The 24865-nt window shown below is 42.3% G+C and overlaps 1 protein-coding gene across 2 annotated transcripts in view; it reads right to left on the bottom strand.

The window, feature by feature from the left end:
• The window catches only part of rab28 (RAB28, member RAS oncogene family), a 48857-nt gene extending 37927 nt beyond the window's left edge, over positions 1 to 10930 (bottom strand). The window contains exons 1-2 of one of the 2 annotated variants that reach the window (XM_021624297.2): positions 10162 to 10930; positions 1470 to 1566 (exon numbers count right to left, since the gene is read on the bottom strand). In XM_021624297.2, coding sequence (XP_021479972.2) covers positions 1470 to 1566; positions 10162 to 10236 — 172 coding nt within the window. In that variant the 5' untranslated portion in view covers positions 10237 to 10930. The remainder of the gene's footprint in view (positions 1 to 1469; positions 1567 to 10161) is intronic. The other variant, XM_036937889.1, reaches the window with a different exon arrangement.
• Positions 10931 to 24865: the final 13935 nt, after the last annotated feature.

The following is a 24865-nucleotide window of genomic DNA, read 5'->3' as shown; positions in this document are numbered from 1 at the left end:
GAGGAGGGGAAAGCCTGGTGTTTGCTCTAGGGACAACAGCTTTCAGAATGAATAAGGTTGAGAAGGGGCAGACTCTCCACAATGTGGTGCTACCAAGAAAGAAAGTAAATCTTGAGATAACCTAAGGAACAAAATTGTTTGGTTCTACCCTGAAATGCTAGGGAAGGAAATACAAAATTCTACATATTTTTAAACAATTTGCAAAGAAATTGAGAAATTCTAATCCCTTGTGTAAAAAATTCGGCACAACCTAAGATTGGCAAACTAATTAAGGCTACTTTAATAATGTCTAAATACTTGGAGATATGCATAAACAGTATTTAAGATATTTAAAGTCTGACACTGCAGCATATTATATTTTATTTAACTAGGCAAGTCAATTAAGAACACATTTTATTACAATGACGGCCTACCCCGGCCAAACCCGGACGACGCTGGTCCAATTGTGCGCCACCCTATGGGACTCCCAATCACGGCCGAATGTGATACAGCCAGGAATCAAACCAGGGTATATAGTGACGGCTCTAGCACCCAGATACAATGCTCTAGCACCCCCATGCTTCACAGTAGGTATGGTGTTCTTTGGATGCAACTCAGCATTCTTTGTCCTCCAAACACGACGAGTTGAGTTTTTACCAAAAAGTTATATTTTGGTTTCATCTGACCATATGACATTCTCCCAATCTTCTTCTGGATCATCTAGCAAGAATTTTGGCTAGGTAGCCTATGAAAACTAAAAGCGTACCGTATGACAGAGCCAACATGAAAGAGATGAGGCGGGATTGGCGTTCGACTGGTCTACAAGTAGGGTGGAGGAATGCATGGAGGAAATGGCCAAAATACCAGCAACAGTGTGTGAAAACCTTGTGAAGACTTACAGAAAACGTTTGACCTCTCATTGCCAACAAAGGGTATATAACAAAGTATTGAGAAACTTCTGTTATTGACCCAATACTTATTTTCCACCATAATTTGCAAATAAATTTTTTTTCCTAATTTTGTCTGTCATAGTTGAAGTGTACCTATGATGAAAATGACAGGCCTCATCTTTTTAAGTGGGAGAACTTGCACAACTTGACTAAATATTTTTTTGCCCCACTGTATGCATAGTCACTTTAACCATACCTACATGTACATACTACCTCAAATCAGCCTGACTAACAGGTGTCTGTATGTAGCCTCGCTACTTTTATAGCCTCGCTACTTCTATAGCCTCGCTACTGTTATTTTTCACTGTCCGTTTACTGTCATTTTATTTGTTTAGTTACCTATTGTTCACCTAATACCTTTTTTGCACTATTGGTTAGCATTTAAGTAAGCATTTCACTGCGCACGGCACACGCAACAAATAAACTTTGATTTGATCAGTGTGCCTATAACAGGTGTGTACATGCATGTGCAAATGTATGCCTGTATCTGTGGTGTGGTACAGAGCAGGCCGGCAATCCTAAAGGATGAAGGGGTCTTACCTGGCAGAGTTATTCTCTTCAGAAAGAAATCAAGGCCAATGGTTTGTTTGTATTGTTTCCCAAAGGCCTCCTGTGCAAACCTGGTGGCGAGGGACGTCTGAAACAGAGAGAAATCATGCTAAGCGAACGACTAAATTCATTGAATTTCAAGCCTTATGAACAAGCTTGAGTGTTGGAGTGGTGTTCTGTATGACAACTAGGCCTGTTCCTTAACTGCAAATGACGTGGGCCTATGACGTGGGCCTCATACGGAACACACCAAAAGGGAAGGCACAGGGGACTACAATTAAACCTGCTATCTACATAGAGCGCCTTCAGAAAGGTGTGTTACAGCCTGAACATAAAATATTACATTTATACCACACAATACCCCACAATGTCAAAGTGGAATTACGTTCTTCAAACTGTTAAAACATTCATTACAAATGAAAATCTGAAGTGTTCAAACCCTTTGTTATAGCAAGCCTAAATATGTTGGAGTAAAAATGTGATTGACAAGGCACATAATAAGGTCGCATGGACTCACTATGTGTGCAATAACAGTGTTTAACATGACTTTTTAATGACTACCTCATCTCTGAACCCCACACTTACAATTATGAATTCACCTGGACGACAGGAAACAGGAGGGCAGGGCGGGAAATATACTTTTTGGCCACCCAAATTTGACCTGCCTCCAAAAATGTATAGCAGATACATTTGTTCTCCTATGCTGTACCCCACCCCGCTTTTCACCACTGTAACATTGAGATTATTTATTCCAGTGCTGGCTGACACACTCACAAACTGCTCCCAAATGTTTTGTACGGCCACCAGTCAATTCTACCAGCCAATACTAAAATCTACCAGCATTTGGCTGGTGTTAATTCCCCACCATGTGGGGGGCGTGCTGCAGTGGAACGGGTCGAAAGCTTCAAGTTCCTCAATGTCCAAATCACTAAGGACATAAAAGTGGTCTGCACGTGCAAGGTGGGTGAAGACAGCGAGTCAACACCTCTTCCGCCCTCAAGAGGTTGAAAAGGTTTGGCATGGGCCCTCAAATCCTCAAAAAGTTATACAGCTGCAACATAGAGAGAATCTTAATTGGCAACAGTACTGCCCTCGTTCACATGGCGCCGACAGACATGGCAGCTATGCTTCTAGCTTCTAAGCAACTTTGCAGTATTTAGTTTTTTTTCTGTGCTATTTCTTCCATTATTAGCCCAGAACACTTTGTGTTATTACATACAGCCGATATCAGAGCGGTGGTAAATCACCAGCATTACGACCAGAAATACCACTTTCCCGAACTGGATCCTTTGTTCGTACAATTGAACTCATCCCAGAAGCTGCTCCAAGACCTGGCCTGATGACTCCTGGCTGTCCCCAGTTCACCTGGTCTTGCTGCTGCTCCAGTTTCAAATGTTCTGCCTGCGGCTAGGGAACCCTGACCTGTTCACCGGATGTGCCATCTTGTCCCGGACCTGCTGTTGCTCTATACTGCACCTGCTGTCTCGAATTCAATGCTCGGCTATAAAAAGGCAACTGACATTTACTCCTGAGGTACTGACCTGTTGCACCCTCTACAACCACTGTGATTATTATTTGTCCCTGCTGGTCATCTATGAACATTTGAACATCTTGAAGAACAATCTGGCCTTAAGTGGCTATGTACTATGTACATCACAGCCAGAAGAGGACTGGCCACCCCTCAGAGCCTGGTTCCTCTTCACCCAGAACAGCCAGAAGAGAACTGGCCACCCCTCAGAGCCTGGTTCCTCTTCACCTGGAACAGCCAGAAGAGGACTGGCCACCCCTCAGAGCCTGGTTCCTCTTCACCCGGAACAGCCAGAAGAGGACTGGCCACCCCTCAGAGCCTGGTTCCTCTTCACCCGGAACAGCCAGAAGAGGACTGGCCACCCCTTAGAGCCTGGTTCCTCTTCACCCGGAACAGCCAGAAGAGGACTGGCCACCCCTCAGAGCCTGGTTTCTCTCTAGGTTTCTTTCTAGGTTCCAGCCTTTTCTAAGGAGTTTTTCCTAGCCACCATGCTTCTACATCTGCTACTTGCCGTTTGGGGTTTTAGGCTGGGTTTCTGTATAGCTGAATCTGCTGATGTAAAAAAGGACTTGATAAATACCTTTGAATGATTGAGATCACGACTCCATTCTGCTCCTCCCTTCCTATAGGTAGAAACTCAGACAGGAAGTACCAGTGCTAAGGTCTATTCAACGCTGGTCTGTCCAATTGGAATCCATGCTTCAAGATTGCGGACTGGGTTAAGTTCCGGTTGCCTCAGAGAATAACATTGACGGATATACGGACACGGTGACAGAGTTCATCAGGAAGTGTATAGGGGACGTTGTTCCCACTGATTAAAATCTACCCAAACCATAAACCGTGGACAGTGGCAGCATATGTGCAAAATTGAAAGCATGAACCACTGCATTTAACCATGGCAAGGTGACTGGGAATATGGTTGAATACAAACAGTGTAGTTATTCCCTCCGTAAAGCAATCAAACAATCAGACAAAGTGGAGTTGCAATTCAATGGCTCAGACACGAGCCGTTTGTGGCAGGGTCTACAGATAAATCACGGACTACAAAGGGAAAACCAGCCACGTCTGGGACACTGACGTCTTGCTTCCAGACAAGCTAAACACCTTTTTCGCCCGCTTTGAGGATAACACAGTGCCACCGACGCGGCCCACTACCAAGGACTGTGGGCTCTCGTTCTCCATGACCGACGTAAGTAAGACATTTAATTAAGTGTGTTAACCATTGCTAGGCTGCCGGCCCAGACAGTATCCCTAGCCGCATCGCAGTGAATTTCAAATACAGATCAACTACAAAGACCAGGGAGGTTTTCCAATGCCTCGCAAAGAAGGGCACCTATTGGTTGTTGGGTAGAAATAAGCAGACATTGAATATCACTTTGAGCACGGTGAAGTTATTCATTACACTTTGGATGGTGACTCAACACCCCCAGTCACTACAAAGATACAGATACTCCTCAGTTGCCGGAGTGGAAGGAAACTGCTCAGGGTGTGATAGGAGAAAACTGAGGATGGATCAAAAACAATGTAGTTACTGCGCAATACTAACCTAATTGATAGATTTAAAAAAAATCTATACAGGTTTCCTTTTCAAATCCAAAACATGCATCCTGTTTGCAACAATGCACTAAAGTAATAGTGAAAAGGAAAGTGTGGCAAAGTGTTATCTTGGGGCAAATCCAATAGAACAGATTATCATGCGCCATATTTTCAGGCAGAGTGGTGGCTGCATTATGTTATGGGTATGCTTGTAAATTGTTAAGGACTGGGGAGTTTCTGGATTTAAAAAAAGAAAAAGCTAAGCACAGGCAAAATCCTAGAGGAAAACCTGGTTCAGTCTGCTTTCCAACAGACTCAGAGACAAATTTACCTTTCAGCAGGACAACAACCTAAAAACACAAGGTCAAATCTACACTGGAGTTGCTTACCAAGAAGACAGTGAATGTTAGAGTGGCCGAGTTACAGGTGACTTAAATCTGTTCAAATCTAATTTTATTGGTCACATACACATGGTTAGCAGATGTTAATGCTGGTGTAGCGAAATGCTTGACCTGATAATGGTTGTCTAGCTGATGATAAACAACCAATTTTAATTTGATTTTTTTTAAATAAATGGACAAATATTGTACAATCCAGATGTGGAAAGCTGTTGGAGACTTAACCAGAAAGACAGATTTTCATTAGATGCCCTTGGCTATTTCAACATAGGTTGCGGTGTCCTTATATATTCATTCAACTTAAGCCTGTGACTCTAAAATCTTGAATTGAAGAAAAGGTCTGAGAAAGTAAACTTGTTGAGTGTTTCAAGCTCAATGGTTAACTGCACATTAACACTGGAAACGTATTATCTAAAATGGATCAATTGAATGGGTGGGTTCACAGCTCCAATCCAGATGTGTTGGTATTACTGAGACATGGCTAATTAAGGAAGAGTGTTTTGAATACTGATGTTAACCTTTCTGGTAAATTTTTTTCAGCAAGACAGATCTTCCAAATGTGGGGGAGTGGCAATCTTTACCAAGGAACACCTTCAGTGCTCGGTTGTCTCCAAATTGTTTGGGGACAGACTTGGTGATTTGCTGGTTTTAAGCATTATACTTTCAAATAGCTCTTTGTTGACTGTTGCTGGGTGCTATCGTCCTGCATCAGCACCGGCCTGTGCCCTACCTACCCTAAGCGCTCTCCTGGCCCCTTACACTAAGTCTGAAATTGTCCTGCTAGGTGACCTAAACTGGGACAAGCTTAAATCACCTGACCTAGTCCTAAAGCAATGGAACTCCCTAAATATATCTCAGATTAATACCAATCCCACAAGGTATGACTCCAAACACCCAGAAAAGGCTACTCTCATCGATGTTTTCCTCTCAAATAATCCTGATAGGTATCAGTCTGGTGTTTACTGTGATCACGGTTTTACAGCCTGTGTTATGAATGGCTGCTCAGTGAAACAAACTGTCCTGATTGGTCATAGACGCATGCTAAAAAAAAAACTTTAATGAGCAAGCCTTCCTTCATAAACTGGCCTCTAATATGGTATAGGATCAGCTTGATCCCCTCTGTTGAAGACACTTGGACCATCTTTTTTGATATTTTCAGGGGTATTGATAACAAACACGCACCCATAAAGAAAATTATCATTAAAAAACAGGTTCAGCACCTGGTTCTACCATGATCTTGCAGAGTTACTCCACCACAAGAATTGCATTTGGTGAAAGGCTCGGCACATGCATACTCAGGCTGACTGGCTCTCGTTCAGGTAAATGAGAAGTAAGTGCACTCGGGCTGACTGGCTCTTGTTCAGGTAAATGAGAAGTAAGTGCACTCAGGCTGACTGGCTCTTGTTCAGGTAAATGAGAAGTAAGTGCACTCAGGCTGACTGGCTCTTGTTCAGGTAAATGGGAAGTAAGTGCACTCAGGCTGACTGGCTCTTGTTCAGGTAAATGAGAAGTGCACTCAGGCTGACTGGCTCTTGTTCAGGTAAATGAGAAGTGCACTCAGGCTGACTGGCTCTTGTTCAGGTAAATGAGAAGTGCACTCAGGCTGACTGGCTCTCGTTCAGGTAAATGAGAAGTGCACTCAGGCTGACTGGCTCTCGTTCAGGTAAATGAGAAGTAAGTGCACTCAGGCTGACTGGCTCTCGTTCAGGTAAATGAGAAGTAAGTGCACTCAGGCTATCCGGAAGGCCAAAGTTAGTTACTTTAAGGAGCAGTTCTCTCTGTCTAACCACAAGAAGTTATGGAAAACGGTTAAAGACCTAGAGAATAAACCCCCCTCCTAACAGCTGCCCATGTCCCTTCATGTTGATTATGTGGTTGTTACTGACAAGAAGCACATGGCTGAGCTCTTTAATCACCAACTCATTTAAGTCAGGATTCCTGTTCAACTCAGCCATGTCTCCTTGCCCATCCAACATTTCCTCATCTCCCAGCCCTTCTAATGTGACTATCCCCGATGCTTGTCCCTCTTTTTCCCTGCCCAGCAACAAAGTTTCTCCCTGCAGGCAGTTACTGAGTCCAAGGTGCTAAAGGAGCTCCTTAAACTTGACCTCCCAAAAAACATCTGGGTCAGATGGTTTAGACCCTTTCTTCTTTAACCCTTTAAGGCTGTCTCCTGTCTCTCCTTTCTGGGGTTCCCATTGCTTTGAAGGCAGCCACCGTTTGTCCTTTATGAAAAGGGGGAGATCAAGCTGATCCTAACTGTTATAGGCCTATTTCTACTTTGCCCTGTTTATCAAGTGTTAGAAAAACTTGTCAATAATCAACTGACTGGGTTTTACAGTCAGTTTTACAACCAAGTTGACGTCGGACGGATTTTAAAATTAACAAAATACTTTGGTTGGGTGACTAAACTACATAAGGTGTTATCGTGTGCAGTGGGAGAATAGTCTGCAGACACAACGCATACAGCAGCAGAACTACATGTATTGCTCTATTTATTTTGTTTATTTTGGGGGAGGAACGTCTTTCAATACAGGCGAGTGAAGCCAAAATGCACTCAAAATCATTTCAGAATTCAGAGAAGAAGAAACATTGCAGCTGCCGCAATGTCACGACAACCTCTTTGCTGCAAACAGTCTGTGCTGTGACAAAGACAAATGTTGGTACATTTGTGTTACCTGCATCATGACCATGCAGACCAAGCAGTCTCATGAACCATTTGCCAATAAATGAAAATGTATCTTCAAATAAATCTGAGCATTTGCATTCAGGCTATTCTGCAAAGTAGGCTATAGAGCCTAGGTCTGGAAAATGTAGGCCTATATCTACCAAGAAGAGAATGAATGAATGAATGAATGAAAGACTCATCAAATATGTACAGTTTAAAACAGTCTAGGCTGGGTCTAAAGCCTATGCATAGAATGTTAAAAGTTTTAGGTGAGGTTTGAGTTTCTAGTTTTTGTTTTAAAGAAAGTGTCCATAATGGTAACTCGTTTTATTACTGGCCTCATTGTTGACAGCAAGCAAGTCGCCCAACAACGATTCAGATGCCGCCTGAACATTTTATCACTGCACAACTCTCCATGCCTCTTCCAACTAAACTTCTACCACAGTTGGTTCAATTCCAAATGTAATAGAAGAAAATAATGATAAGCTTTCAGTGTAAGCCTTAGGTGTGTGCAATCTGGAACGAGATCAATCCCATTTCGGCAGACATGGTTCGTATGAAGGAAACGGTCATTACTGCAAGATCCCAGCCGTCATGTTAAAGCACCGCTTGTGCAGCAGGGAGTCAAATGAGAACATTCACTCCTGAATATAGCAAGGAAAGGTTTGCTTTAAGATATAGGCTACACTTTTTTTGCCTACTCAACAATCAAGCTTTACATTCTAGGCACAATTTTATATACATTGAATGTTATGCCTGTGTGAGTAAATGGCCGAGGCCCATATTATTTCCCTGTAACTTAGACCTACAACATTGATTGTGAAAAGAAGCTTTAAACATTATATGTAGGATAGTCTGTTAGGCCACCTTGTACTAGGCAATACAGCAACTTAATTATTGTGTATTCCACACACACACACACACACACACACACACACACACGTGTGGCCTACCTGTAATCAGTGGCTAACAAAGTAACATTAGACAACCAGTACTACGGTCCAAAGCTCTCCAGAAAACCTCTCCAACAGCACATGTAACCTGGATTAAATGTCAGGTACGATTAACAGGATTCATGACAGATTTAAATCCAATATGCTTCGAAGCAGTTTATGGATCTGGTGATCACCTTGGCAATCTCCCTCTGAACAATTCTGAATTGAAGATTGGAGCATATATTTTGAGATGTATTCAGGGATGACAGTAAGGTGGTCCTGCAAAATAAATAGCAGGTGTACGGCATACCGGTAAAACATGAGCCTATCACAATAATTAAAAACAAATGTCCAGAAAACTGTAGGCTATTTACCACTTATCATTACCGCATGTCAAGACGCATAGAAAATGAGCGAATGGATTTGAAAACGGGTGGTATAGCCTATGCGCCAAAATGTGATGTGATTCAACATTTTGCCAAAGCAAAGATGAGTGGCCAACATCGAGACACGTGAGGACAGCAGTGGATGCATAAATTCTTGCCTAATAACAATTGGCAAATGTCAATACACTTTTTTGGTGTTGTGTCTCTTTCCATTAGAGGCTGGAAATACTGTATGTTGCGAGTGGATGAACATGCCCTTTGAAGTGATTGTTTGACTTAAATAAAAACATGATGACTGGTTGTGTTTATGCCACAATAAAAGGTAATACATTTTAAAAAGTTCAAACAAATCTTTACGACTAGGCCCACAGAGATCATGTAATTCTATGATTATGCCCATCAAAAATGTGGTATATCGGCGGTCCCGTACCAGGAATAAATATATTCCAACTTTCACCCCATTTATGAACCAACCTAGTTTAGGCATGTTGATGCACTCAGCTGCTCAAACCTTTTTTGAACACATAGAATCTATAGGCTATCAGAGCAATTACATTAGCCTACTGAACTCATCAGCCCTAAATGTGGCAGATTAGGCTGCGACTTCTTCGGTCTCCTTCAAGAATGATGACGTTCTACAAACGTGGCCCTTGTCACCGTCTGTGGCCAGGCAACATGTTGCGCACCACAGGCGTAATTGTCCCGTATGTTGACACTGTTCCTATTAAATAGACAATTCAGAGGAAAGTAGCTTGGTAGCTCTCATCATTGACAGTAACTGGGATTGGATTCCATGTCGTAAACTAGCTAACGTTTCGACCCCAGACCAGAGCTAGCTATTAACATTACTCTGCCCGTTGTGCAAAATTAAGACGGTAACTAACATTACCCCCCAAAATTGCATCATTGGCAATAGTTATGCGACAACAGAAACATTGCCTGTCTGACAAACCTAGGTGATGTTTTCCCTTCTACCTGGCTGAAGAGCTAACTAGTTAACGTTAACTAGCTAGCTAAACAGCTAACAAGCATAGCCAAAACGTTGGCATTGCACACGCAGCTATGTATGAAAATTCTGTAAGATACTTCTGAGCTAAAGTTACCTACTGCACAGTATTTTTACCCAATTAGCCACATAGTTATGTTTCTAGCTAGCCAGCTAAATTAACACTACTCAAAATAACAAGTCTGTCTGTTAGCTTGCTAGCTCATTTAGCTTGAAAATCCCTCACCTTCCCTGATGCGCCGTCCCCGATGACTACAATTTTAAGTTGCTTATCTTGACTGTCCTCTTCTGAGTCAGACATTTTGAAATATATAACAATGACGTTATTTATTCTAATGAGAATGAACTTCTATTCACAGTCAAAGGTTATTGAATATAGCTTGCTAATCAAATAGCTAAAATAAACCGAGCACTAGGTAACCAGACGCCATTTCACCAGATACTATTGTTGCCAGGCATGTTCCATTTATATTTTGTAAGCCTGTTATTAACAAACACTTTATCGGGAAATACTTGTACATTTGATGTTACAGCTTTTATATTTTCTTTATCATCAAGGTTAGCTAATAAAGGAGGTTGAAAAAATATATTTTTAATAATGACACTGCTTAACAATGGACAAGTCCTAGCAGGACCTGACCAGTCACATCAGTGACAATAGGTGACGCGTCCCTGTTGCTATGGTAATCCAGGTCAAAGGTGGAGAGGCGCTCTTTCCTATAAATAAATGTAGGCTCGCCATTTAAGTATTTACCATTCCTTAAATAATAAAGTTCTTCCCCCACATGATGTACCTAATGTGCATCAACCTGTAGCCTAGCTACACCTTCGAAAACGCTCTACATAGCTTAGCCTAGCCTATTCATCATGCATTAATGGTCTTTACAAAAGAAAACATTCAAATTATCCATAGCCTATAGGCTACGAAGTGCATGCTCAGAGAAGCACAGAGCAAAGTTATATTTCTAAGATAGCTGCTGAGATGGTGTAAATAAAACTAGGTTGCATTACACACTGCAATGGAAGTTCCAACCCCGAGCCCTGGCCCCCAAGTAAAAAAAAATCCTATTACAATGAGTGTTTTTTCCAATAGAATCCTATAGGATTCTCACAATTGACTTGCCTTGTTATTGGCAAGTCAACTCCATTTTCATGATTTCTGGTAAATCATCCAAATAAATCAATCACATCAAGTTTTTGGACTAATTCAGCAGTTTTAACCTAGGTAAGTGCTAGAACACTATTGGAAATTAACGTTGAAAGTCCCATTCATATTCCTGAAACATAAGTTGAAAATTATGCTGTTGCTGCTTCACATTGACAATAACTAGCCCAATGTCAAAGTAACTACCCCAATGTCCCTTGAGTTGCCACGGGAGACAAACCGTTGTCTATTATATATGAGTGGAACCAGGCAAGGGGTGTTCCGGAAACTCCAAGAAGCCTGTCCATGCAGTCAGTTAAAATCTGATCACAGACAGCTTCAAGTGCTGCAGACGGGTCCAGGAGAATGAGGATGTGGATATACCTAGGATCAGCAGCACAGAGGAGGTCATTCACAACCTCTCCCAGGGCAGCTAATGTGCAGGAAGTTAAAATCTGGAGGGGTTTGAAGAGTTCATGAGGCCATGTGTTGTTGGATTGGTGACCCATCACAAATACAACAACAATCTATATATTGTTATGTTGACAATATATAGATTTTTTTTTTAGTAAAGCATTCTTTAATCTCATCCAAAGAACCAAAAAGGTCCTTAAGAACCGTTTAAAAAAAAAAAGTGTGACAAACAGATCAATAAAAACCACATCGTCAGATCCATTTAATAGGCCTACGAGAAATACAATATGATGTTTATCTAACCTGGAGGTGTAAATTATTGTCAAAAAACAAACTTTCAAGTGGAACTGACCCAACAATGATGAAGAGTGAATATGCGCACTCACTGGGATATAGCCAATGCTCTCCGCTTGCGCCAATAAGAGAGACTACACTGTTCGCTCAGTTAAATGGAGCGTTTTGAAAAGAAAAAAACAGATTAGAGTATTTTTATTGACTTCTCTTGACCTTATGCACGCAGTGCCTATGGCCACCTGGCTCAAACCGCTGCAGGTGCAAATTCCTCTGGATTAAGTGCTGGCCTGCCCAGTTAACAGGTGTGTCTCTTTCCCCAATAACAGAAATATCAAATCAAATGTTATTTCTCACATGCTTCATAAAAACAACAGGTGTAGTGCCATCCCCCTTGGCGTTTTTCCTATTTTGTTGAATTACAACCTGTAACTTACATGGATTTTTATTTGGATTTCATGTAAAGGACATACACAAAATTGTCCAAATTGGTGAAGTGAAACGAAAATAATAACTTGTTTTTAAAAATAGAAATAAATAAAAGAAATGGAAAAGTTGTGCGTGCATATCTATGAAGCCCCTAAATGTTGTATTTATTTGATTTATTTAACCTTTATTTAACCAGGTAGGCTAGTTGAAAACAAGTTCTCATTTACAACTGTGACCTGGCCAAGATAAAGCAAAGCAGTTCAACACATACAACAACACAAAAGTTACACATGGAGTAAACAAACATACTTTTAGAGACTTTGGAGACTTTTATCTCCCTCACCAACTTCAAACATCTGCTATCTGAGAAGCTAACCGATCGCTGCAGCTGTACATAGTCTATCGGTAAATAGCCCACCCATTTTTACCTACCTCATCCCCATACTGTTTTTATTTATTTACTTTTCTGCTCTTTTGCACACCAATATCTCTACGTGTACATGACCATCTGATCATTTATCACTCCAGTGTTAATCTGCAAAATTGTAATTAATCGCCTACCTCCTCATGCCTTTTGCACACAATGTATGTAGACTCTCCTTTTTTTCTACTGTGTTATTGACTTGTTAATTGTTTACTCCATGTGTAACTATGTATTGTCTGTTCACACTGCTATGCTTTATCTTGGCCAGGTCGCAGTTGAAAATGAGAACTTGTTCTCAACAAGTTGAGAACAAGTTCTCATTTACAATTGCGACCTGGCCAAGATAAAGCAAAGCAGTTCGACACATACAACAACACAGAGTTACACATGGAGTAAAACAAACATACAGTCAATAATACAGTATAAACAAGTCTATATACGATGTGAGCAAATGAGGTGAGATAAGGGAGGTAAAGGCAAAAAGGGTCTTGTAGATGACATGGAGCCAGTGGGTTTGGCGACGAGTATGAAGCGAGGGCCAGCCAACGAGAGCGTACAGGTCGCAATGGTGGGTAGTATATGGGGCTTTGGTGACAAAACGGATTGCACTGTGATAGACTGCATCCAATTTGTTGAGTAGGGTATTGGAGGCTGTTTTGTAAATGACATCGCCAAAGTCGAGGATTGGTAGGATGGTCAGTTTTACAAGGGTATGTTTGGCAGCATGAGTGAAGGATGCTTCGTTGCGAAATAGGAAGCCAATTCTAGATTTAACTTTGGATTGGAGATGTTTGATATGGGTCTGGAAGGAGAGTTTACAGTCTAACCAGACACCTAAGTATTTGTAGTTGTCCACGTATTCTAAGTCAGAGCCATCCAGAGTAGTAATGTTGGACAGGCGGGTAGGTACAGGTAGCGATCGGTTGAAGAGCATGCATTTAGTTTTACTTGTATTTAAGAGCAATTGGAGGCCACGGAAGGAGAGTTGTATGGCATTGAAGCTTGCCTGGAGGGTTGTTAACACAGTGTCCAAAGAAGGGCCAGAAGTATACAGAATGGTGTTGTCTGCGTAGAGGTGGATCAGAGACTCACCAGCAGCAAGAGCGACCTCATTGATGTATACAGAGAAGAGAGTCGGTCCAAGAATTGAACCCTGTGGCACCCCCATAGAGACTGCCAGAGGTCCGGACAGCAGACCCTCCGATTTGACACACTGAACTCTATCAGAGAAGTAGTTGGTGAACCAGGCGAGGCAATCATTTGAGAAACCAAGGCTGTTGAGTCTGCCGATGAGGATGTGGTGATTGACAGAGTCGAAAGCCTTGGCCAGATCAATGAATACGGCTGCACAGTAATGTTTCTTATCGATGGCGGTTAAGATATCGTTTAGGACCTTGAGCGTGGCTGAGGTGCACCCATGACCAGCTCTGAAACCAGATTGCATAGCAGAGAAGGTATGGTGAGATTCGAAATGGTCGGTAATCTGTTTGTTGACTTGGCTTTCGAAGACCTTAGAAAGGCATGGTAGGATAGATATAGGTCTGTAGCAGTTTGGGTCAAGAGTGTCACCCCCTTTGAAGAGGGGGATGACCGCAGCTGCTTTCCAATCTTTGGGAATCTCAGACGACATGAAAGAGAGGTTGAACAGGCTAGTAATAGGGGTGGCAACAATTTTGGCAGATAATTTTAGAAAGAAAGGGTCCAGATTGTCTAGCCCGGCTGATTTGTAGGGGTCCAGATTTTGCAGCTCATTCAGAACATCAGCTGAGCAGATTTGGGAGAAGGAGAAATGGGGAAGGCTTGGGCGAGTTGTTGTGGGGGGTGCAGTGCTGTTGACCGGGGTAGGAGTAGCCAGGTGGAAAGCATGGCCAGCCGTAGAAAAATGCTTATTGAAATTCTCAATTATGGTGGATTTATCAGTGGTGACAGTGTTTCCTATCTTCAGTGCAGTGGGCAGCTGGGAGGAGGTGTTCTTATTCTCCATGGACTTTACAGTGTCCTAGAACTTTTTTGAGTTAGTGTTGCAGGAAGCAAATTTCTGCTTGAAAAAGCTAGCCTTGGCTTTTTTAACTGTCTGTGTATAATGGTTTCTAGCTTCCCTGAACAGCTGCATATCACGGGGGCTGTTCGATGCTAATGCAGAACGCCATAGGATGTTTTTGTGTTGGTTAAGGGCAGTCAGGTCTGGGGAGAACCAAGGGCTATATCTGTTCCTGGTTCTAAATTTCTTGAATGGGGCATGTTTATTTAAGATGGTTAGGAAGGCATTTTTAAAAAATATCCAGGCATCCTCTACTGACGGAATGAGACCAATATCCTTCCAGGATACCCCGGCCAGGTCGATTAGAAAGGCCTGCTCGCTGAAGTGTTTCAGGGAGCGTTTTACAGTGATAAGTGGAGGTCGTTTGACCGCTGACCCATTACGGATGCAGGCAATTAGGCAGTGACCGCTGAGATCTTGGTTGAAAACAGCAGAGGTGTATTTAGAGGGCAAGTTGGTTAGGATGATATCTATGAGGGTGCCCATGTTTAAGGCTTTGGGGAGAGGGTGGTCTATAGCAGGCGGCAACGGTGAAAGACTTGTTTTTAGAGAGGTGGATTTTTAAAAGTAGAAGTTCAAATTGTTTGGGTACAGACCTGGATAGTAGGACAGAACTCTGCAGGCTAACTTTGCAGTAGATTGCAACACCGCCCCCTTTGGCAGTTCTATCTTGTCTGAAAATGTTGTAGTTTGGAATTAAAATGTCTGAATTTTTGGTGGTCTTCCTAAGCCAGGATTCAGACACAGCTAGAACATCCGGGTTGGCAGAGTGTGCTAAAGCAGTGAATAGAACAAATTTAGGGAGGAGGCTTCTAATGTTAACGTGCATGAAACCAAGGCTATTACGGTTACAGAAGTCGTCAAAAGAGAGCACCTGGGGAATAGGAGTGGAGCTAGGCACTGCAGGGCCTGGATTCACCTCTACATCGCCAGAGGAACAGAGTAGGAGTAGAATAAGGGTGCGGCTAAAAGCAATAAGAATTGGTCGTTTAGAACGTCTGGAACAGAGAGTAAAAGGAGGTTTCTGGGGGCGATAAAATAGCATCAAGGTATAATTTACAGACAAAGGTAAGGTAGGATGTGAATACAGTGGAGGTAAACCTAGGTATTGAGTGATGAAGAGAGAGATATTGTCTCTAGAAACATCATTGAAACCAGGAGATGTCATTGCATGTGTGGGTGGTGGAACTAATAGGTTGGATAAGGTATAATGAGCAGGACTAGAGGCTCTACAGTGAAATAAACCAATAAACACTAACCAGAACAGCAATGGACAAGGCATATTGACATTAAGGAGAGGCATGCTCAGTCGAGTGATCAAAAGGGTCCAGTGAGTGGAGAGGTTGGTTGGGGGTCACGGTGATTTAGACAAATAAATCGGTAGCAAGCTAGTATAGGAGCAAGCTAGCATAGAATGGAGGTCTGTTATTAGCCAACTCTTGCGTTCCGTCAGTAGATTAGTGGGTTTCCGTGTGGTAGAGGGGATTAATCCAAATCACACAACAACAACAAAAATAAAAACAATAGATATAGTTATAGAGGCCCAAGAAGAAAAATAAATAAATAAATAAAAATAAAATAAAATAAAAATTGTCCGATTGTCTATTCAGATAGCAGCCGATAAGATAGCCAGCCGCAGATGGGCGCCCAGGCAACGTTGCGCCGGAGGAGCCAGCCGGACAATTCCCTCGGGTAGACAACATCGGCAGTCCAACTGTGAAGGCCCGGTGGGGCTCCGCGTAGGCAGCAAAACGGGTCCGGATAGGTGACTGCAGCCCAGGAGTGATTGATGGAACTCTTCAGCTGGCTAGCTCCGGAACAATTGATGTTAGCTCCGGAATCGACGAAAGCCGATAGACACACGGATAGCAGCTAGCTAGCTGTGAGATCCAGGTATGGATGTCCAGAGCCAGCGGCCGAAATCCGGTATGTTCCGTTCCGAGCCGCGCTGCACCGCGCCGTACAAAACTGGCGATAGATTCTCGAGCCAAAGGACAGCCGATGACCACAAACCGTGGTTAGCTGAGTACTAACGATTAGCCAGTAAATAAGCTAACTAGCTTCTGAACCAGCTTCAGAGTAGCTTCTGGACCAGCTTCTGGCTAGCTCCCGGCTAGCTTCTGGCTAATTTCTGGCTAGCCTCTCGAAGGATTACAGATCTGAGGTAAATAATACTTTTTTATATAAATATAAATTGGTGAAGCGGATTGCAGGAGAGTGTTCTGAAGATGAGTTTTTGGAAAATTAAAAATGTATGTGAAAAAAAGTTGTAAATATATCTATATATTTATATACACGACAGAACGAGGACAAAAATACGTCTGAACTGCTATGCCATCTTGGGGAAAAAAAAAGTTAAATAAATAAAATTAAATAAAGGTGAAATAAAAAAAATAAAAAATTTAAAAATACAGTCAATAATAAAGTAGAAAAAAAGTATATATACAGTGTGTGCAAATGAGGTAAGATAAGGGAGGTAAGGTAATAAAATAGGCCATAGTGGCGAGGTAATTACGATATAGCAATTTGTTAAACACTGGAGCATAAGATGAATGTGCAAGTAGAGATACTGGGTTGCAAAGGAGCAAAATAAATACAGTATGGGGATGAGGTAGTTGGATGGGCTATTTCCAGGTGGGCTATGTACAGGTGCAATGATCTGTGAGCTGCTCTGACAGCTGGTGCTTGAAGTTAGTAAAGGAGATAAGAGTCTCCAGCTTCAGCTATTTTTTTCAGTTCGTTCCAGTCATTGGCAGCAGAGAATTGGAAGGAAAGGCGGCCAAAGTAGGAATTGGCTTTGGGGGTGACCAGTGAAATATACCTGCTGGAGCGCATGCTGCGGATGGGTGCTGCTATGGTGACCAGTGAACTGAGACAAGGTGGGGCATTACCTAGCAGAGACTTGTAGATGACCTGGAGACAGTGGATAAGATCTGCTGCAATACAGTGCCTTGCGAAAGTATTCGGCCCCCTTGAACTTTGCAACTTTTTGCCACATTTCAGGTTAAAGATATAAAACTGTATTTTTTTGTGAAGAATCAACTACAAGTGGGACACAATCATGAAGTGGAACGACATTTATTGGATATTTCAAACTTTTTTAACAAATCAAAAACTGAAAAATTGGGCGTGCAAAATTATTCAGCCCCTTTACTTTCAGTGCAGCAAACTCTCTCCAGAAGTTCAGTGAGGATCTCTGAATGATCCAATGTTGACCTAAATGACAAATGATGATAAATACAATCCACCTGTGTGTAATCAAGTCTCCGTATAAATGCACCTGCACTGTGATAGTCTCAGAGGTCCGTTAAAAGCGCAGAGAGCATCATGAAGAACAAGGAACACACCAGGCAGGTCCGAGATACTGTTGTGAAGAAGTTTAAAGCCGGATACACGGGTGCAGCACTTTTTGGATACAAAAAGATTTCCCAAGCTTTAAACATCCCAAGGAGCACTGTGCAAGCGATAATATTGAAATGGAAGGAGTATCAGACCACTGCAAATCTACCAAGACCTGGCCGTCCCTCTAAACTTTCAGCTCATACAAGGAGAAGACTGATCAGAGATACAGCCAAGAGGCCCATGATCACTCTGGATGAACTGCAGAGATCTACAGCTGAGGTGGGAGACTCTGTCCATAGGATAACAATCAGTCGTATATTGCACAAATCTGGCCTTTATGGAAGAGTGGCAAGAAGAAAGTCATTTCTTAAAGATATCCATAAAAAGTGTTGTTTAAAGTTTGCCACAAGCCACCTGGGAGACACACCAAACATGTGGAAGAAGGTGCTCTGGTCAGATGAAACCAAAATTGAACTTTTTGGCAACAATGCAAAATGTTATGTTTGGCGTAAAAGCAACACAGCTGAACACACCATCCCCACTGTCAAACATGGTGGTGGCAGCATCATGGTTTGGTTCTGCTTTTCTTCAGCAGGGACAGGGAAGATGGTTAAAATTGATGGGAAGATGGATGGAGCCAAATACAGGACCATTCTGGAAGAAAACCTGATGGAGTCTGCAAAAGACCTGAGACTGGGACGGAGATTTGTCTTCCAACAAGACAATGATCCAAAACATAAAGCAAAATCTACAATGGAATGGTTCAAAAATAAACATATCCAGGTGTTAGAATGGCCAAGTCAAAGTCCAGACCTGAATCCAATCGAGAATCTGTGGAAAGAACTGAAAACTGCTGTTCACAAATGCTCTCCATCCAACCTCACTGAGCTCGAGCTGTTTTGCAAGGAGGACTGGGAAAAAATGTCAGTCTCTCGATGTGAAAAACTGATAGAGACATATCCCAAGAGACTTACAGCTGTAATCGCAGCAAAAGGTGGCGCTACAAAGTATTAACTTAAGGGGGCTGAATAATTTTGCACGCCCAATTTTTCAGTTTTTGAATTGTTAAAAAAGTTTGAAATACTTATTTTCCACCATTATTTGCAAATAAATTCATTAAAAATCCTACAATGTGATTTTCTGGATTTTTTTCTAATTTTGTCTGTCAATAGTTGAAGTGTACCTATGATGAAAATTACAGACCTATCATTTTTTTAAGTGGGAGAACTTGCACAATAGGTGGCTGACTAAATAGTTTTTTGCCCCACTGTATATACAGAGTGTACCGGTACTGAGTCAATGTGCAGGGATACTGGCTAGTTGAGATCATATGTAAATGTAGGTAGGGGTAAAGTGACTATGCATAGATAATAAACAGCAAGTAGCAGCAACAGCGTAAAAAAAGGGGGTCAATGCAAATATTCTGGGTAGGCATTTTATTAACTGTTCAGCGCTTATGGGTTATAGGTAGAAGCTGGTAAGGGGCCCTTTGGACCTAGACTTGGCGCTCCGGTACTGCTTCCCATGTGGTAGCAGAGAGAACAGTCTGTCTCTTGGGTGGCTGGACTCTTTCACAATTTTTAGGGCCTTCCTCTGACACTGCCTGGCATAGAGGTCCTGGATGGCAGGAAGCTTGGCCCCAATGATGTACTGGGCCGTACACAATACACTCTGTAGTACACTCTGTAGTGCATTGCGTTTTTTTTGTGTTTTCACTCTCCTGATGGGGAAAAAGCGTTGTCATGCCCTCTACACATCTGTATTGGTGTGATTGGACTATGATAGTTTGTTGATGATGTGGACACCAAGGAACTTGAAGCTCTCGACCCACTCCACTACAGCCTCATCTATGTGAACGGGGGCATGTTCGGGCCCTCCTTTTCTTTTAGTCCACGATCATCTCCTTTGTCTTGATCACGTTGAGAGGTTGTTATCCTGGCACCACACTGCCATGTCTCTGATGTCCTCCCTATAGGCTGTGTCATCATTGTCGGTGATCAGGTCTACCACCGTTGTGTCGTCGGCAAACTTAATGTCAGTATTGGAGTCGTGCTTGGCCACGCAGTCCTGGGTGAACAGGGAGTACAGGGGGGGACTAAGCACGCACCCCTTAGGGGTCCCCGTGTTGAGGATCTGTGTGGCAGTTCTTAATGACATCACTTCCTGAAACTGGAGGTCAACAAATTACATTTATAACATAGTTTCACAATATTAAGATTAAATTAATCAAAATATATGATCATACACAGGGAATGTGATTAATGTTTACAGTAATATACATACAATATTCAATTAGGATTTTTTTTTTAAACTATTTAGACATATTGAAATGATAAAAACGGTTTCAAGTCAAACTCCTCATTAAGGCCAAGAGTGTGTTGAGCCTGTGGATCCAGAAAGATTTGCTTTGAAGAAGTTTCCTCTCATTGTCCCCTCCCCTGCGTGACATCTTGACCATTTCTTTTCCAATGTATATCAGAGAGCTAATAGGGTGTGTCTCGTCAGGAAGTCCAGGATCCAGTTGCAGAGAGAGGTGTTTAGTCCCAGGGACCTTAGCTTAGTGATGATCTTTGAAGGCACTATGGTGTTGAATACTGAGCTGTAGTCAATGAACAGAATTCTCATGTAGGTGTTCCTTTTGTTCAGGTGTGTGGAATGCAATAGAGATTCCGACATCTGTGGATCTGTTTGGTTGGTATGCAAATTGGAGTGGGTCTAGGGTTTCTGGGATGATGCTGTTGATGTGAGCCATGACCAGCCTTTCAAAGCACTTCAAGGCTACAGACATGAGTGCTACGGATCGGTAGTCATTTAGGCAGCTTACCTTGGCGATCTTGGGCACATGGATTATGGCGGTCTGCTTGAAACATGTAGGTATTACAGGCTCTGTCAGGGAGAGGTTAAAAACATCAGTGAAGACACTTGCCAGTTTGTCAGTGCATGCTCTGAGTTCACGTCTTGGTAATCCTTCTGGCCCCACGGCCTTGTGAATGTTGACCTGTTTAAAGGTCTTACTCACATCGGCTATGGAGATCGTGATCACACAGTCGTCCGGAACAGCTGCATGCCTCAGTGTTGCTTGCCTCATAGAAGTAATTTAGCTCATCTGGTAGGCCCAGCTCCCGGCTGGGCTTCTCTTTGTAATCTGTAATAGTTTGCAAGCCCTGCCACATCCGACTAGCGTCAGAGCCAGTGCAGTAGAATTGAATCTTAGTCCTGTATTGATGCTTTGCCTGTTTGATGGATCATCAGAGGGCATAGCGGGATTTCTTATAAGCGTCCAGTTGAGTGTCCTGATCCTTGAAAGCGGCAGCTCTACCCTTTAGCTCATGTCGGATGTTTCCTATAATCCTTGGCTTCTGGTTAGGATATGTAGGTACAGTCACTGTGGGGACGACGTCATTGATGCACTTATTGAACAGACTGTTCTGATGTTCTGATGATGCTTCCAGAAGCAGTTTGGAACTCGGTAGTGGGTGTTGCAACCGAGGACAGGCGATTTTTACGCGCTTCAGCACTGTGTGCTGTGTGCTTGAGTGGCCTACCACTTCACTGCTGAGCTGTTGCTGCTGAGCCTTCATGTCTTAAAGTAATGATGCACTGTCGTTTCTCTTTGCTTATTTGAGCAAAGAGCCAATCAGCTGTCACAACACAGCTGATTGGCTCAAATGAAGAAGGAAAGAAATTCCACAAATGTACTTTTAACAAGGCACACCTGTTAATTAAAATGCATTCCAGGTGATTATCTCATGAAGCTGGTTGAGAGAATGCCAAGAGTGTGCAAAGCTGTCATAAAGGCAAAGGGTGGCTAGCTTTAAGAATCTCAAATATAAAATATACACTACCGTTCAAACGTTTGGGGTCACTTAGAAATGTCCTTGTTTTTGAAAGAAAAACACATTTTTGTCCAATAAAATAACATCAAATTGATCAGTAATACAGTGTCGACATTGTTCATGTTGTAAATTACTATTGTAGCTGGAAACAGCAGATTATTTATGGAATATCTACATAGGTGTACAGAGGCCCATTATCAGCAACCATCACTTCTGTGTTCCAATGGCGCGTTGTGTTAGCTAATTTATCATTTTAAAAGGCTAATTGATCATTTGAAAACCCTTTGCAATTATGCTAGCACAGCTAAAAACTTGTTCTGATTAAGGAAGCAATAAAACTGGCCTTCTTTAGACTAGTTGAGTATCTGGAGCATCAGTATTTGTGGGTTCGATTACAGGCTCAAAAGGACCAGAAACACAGATCTTTCTTCTGAAACTCATCAATCTATTCTTGTTCTGAAACATGAAGGCCTTTCCATGCAAGAAATTGCCAAGAAACTGAAGATCTCGTACAACGCCTTGTACTACTACCTTCACAGAACAGCGCAAACTGGCTTTAACCAGAATGGAAAGAGGATTGGGAGGCTCCGATATAAAACTGAGCAATAGGACAAGTTTACGTTAACGTTGAGACTGGTGTTTTGAATGGTAGTGTATTTTGATTTAACCCTTTTTGTTAGTTACTACATGCTTCCATATGTGTTATTTCATAGTTTTGATGACTTGACTATGAATCTACAATGTAGAAAATAGTACAAATAAAGATATACTCTTGAATGAGTAGGTGTCCAAACTTTTGAATGGTACTGTATACCAAACAAAAATATTAACACAACATGTAAAGTGTTGGTCTCATGTTTCATGAGCTGAAATAAAAGATTCCAGAAAATGTCCCTACCCACGAAACGCTGGTTTCTCTCAAAACATTTTGCAAAAATGTGTTTATATCCCTGTTACTGAGCATTTCTCCTATGCCAAGATAATCCATCCACCAGACAGTTGTGGCATATCAAGAAGCTGATAAAATAGCACTACACAGGTACAACTTGTGCTGTGGAAAATAAAAGGCCACTCTAAAATGTACAGTTTTGTCACACAACACAATGCAAGAGATGCAATTGGCATGCTGACTGCAGGAGCTGTTGTCAGATAATTTAATGTTAATTTCTATACCATAAGCCACTTCCAACATTGTTTTACAGAATTTGGCAGGACGTCCAACCAGCCCCACAACTGCAGAGATGTGTAACCATGCCAGACCAGGACCTCCACATCTGTCTTTGTCACCTAAGGGATTGTCTGAGACCCGCCACCCAGACAGCTGATCAAACTGTGGGTTTGCACAACCAAAGAATTTTTGCACAAACTGTCTCAGGGAAGCTCATCTGCATGCTCGTCCACACCAGGGTCTTGACCTGACTCCAGTTCGGCATCGCAACCAACTTCAATGGGCAAATGCTCACCTTCGATGGCCACAGGCACGGTGGAGAAGTGTGCTCTTCACGGATGTATCCCAGTTTCAACTGTACCAGGCAGATTGCAGATGGCAGACAGCGTGTATGGCGTTGTGTGTGTGGTTGGTTTGCTGATGTCAACATTGTGAACAGAGTTCCCCATGGTGGCAGTGGGGTTATGGTATAAGCTACGTAGCAGGCATAAGCTACGGACAACAAACACAATTGCATGTTATCGATGGCAATTTCATGCACAGAGATAACGTGACAAGCTCCTGAGGCCCATTGTTGTGCAATTAATCTGCCGCCATCACCTCATGTTTCAGCATGTTAATGCATGGCCCCATTTCACAAGGATCTGTAAACAATTCCTGGAAGCTGAAAATGTCCCAGTTCTTCCATGTCCTGCAAACTCACCAGACGTCACCCATTGAGTATGTTTGGGATGCTCTGGATCAACGTGTACGACAGCGTGTTCCAGTTCCCGCAACATCCAGCAACTTCGCACAGCCATTGAAGAGCAGTGGGACAACATTCCACAATCAACATCCTGATCAACTCTATGCAAATGAGATGTGTCGCGCTACATGAGGCAAATGGTGGTAACTCAGTAAAATCTTTGAAATTGTTGCATGTTGCATTTATATTTTTGTTCAGTGTATACAGTGCCTTCATAAAGTATTCAGACTCCTTGACTAATGGATTAAATGATAAAAACTCCTCAGTAAAAGGCACATGACACCCGCTTGGATTTTGCCAAAAGGCATTTAAAGACTCTCAGACCGCGAGAAACAAGATTCTCTGCTCTGATGAAACCAAGATTGAACTCTTTTACCTGAATGCCAAGCATTACATCTGGAGGAAACCTGGTACCATCCCTTTGGTGAAGCATGGTGGTGGCAGCATCATGCTGTTGGGATGTTTTTCAGCAGCAGGGACTGGGAGACTAGTCAGGATCGAGGCAAAGATGAATGGAGAAAGGTACAGAGGTCCTTAATGAAAACCTGCTGCAGAGCGCTCAGGACCTCAGACTGGGGCGAAGGAAAGTCTCAATGTCCTTGAGTGGCCCAGCCAGAGCCCGGACTTGAATCCAATTAAAACATCTCTGGAAAGACCTGAAAATAGCTGTGCAGGAAATGCTCCCCATCCAACCTGACCTAGCTTGAGAGGATCTGCAGAGAATAAGGGGATAAATACAGGTGTGCCAAGCTTATAGAGTCATACCCAATAAGACCCGAGGCTGAAATTGATGCCAAAAGTGCTTCAACAAAGTACTGAGTAAAGGGTCTGGATACTTATGTAAATGTAATATTTCGGGGTTTAAAAAAATATTTAAATTAGCAAAAAAAATATGAACCTGTTTTTGCTTTGTCATTATGGGGTATTGTGTGTAGATTGATGAGGGAAAAAAATGTTTAATCTGTTTAAGAATAAGACTGTAACTTAAAAAATGTGGAAAAAGTCAAGAAGTGTGAATACTTTGCGAATGCACTGTTTCTGAATGGAAGTATTCAGACCCCATTTTTGTTATGTTACAAACTTATTCTAAAATGGA

The sequence above is a fragment of the Oncorhynchus mykiss genome, chromosome 12, assembly GCF_013265735.2.
Source record: "Oncorhynchus mykiss isolate Arlee chromosome 12, USDA_OmykA_1.1, whole genome shotgun sequence".
Taxonomy (NCBI): Eukaryota; Metazoa; Chordata; class Actinopteri; order Salmoniformes; family Salmonidae; genus Oncorhynchus; species Oncorhynchus mykiss.
This window is presented reverse-complemented; position numbering and strand designations above follow the sequence as displayed.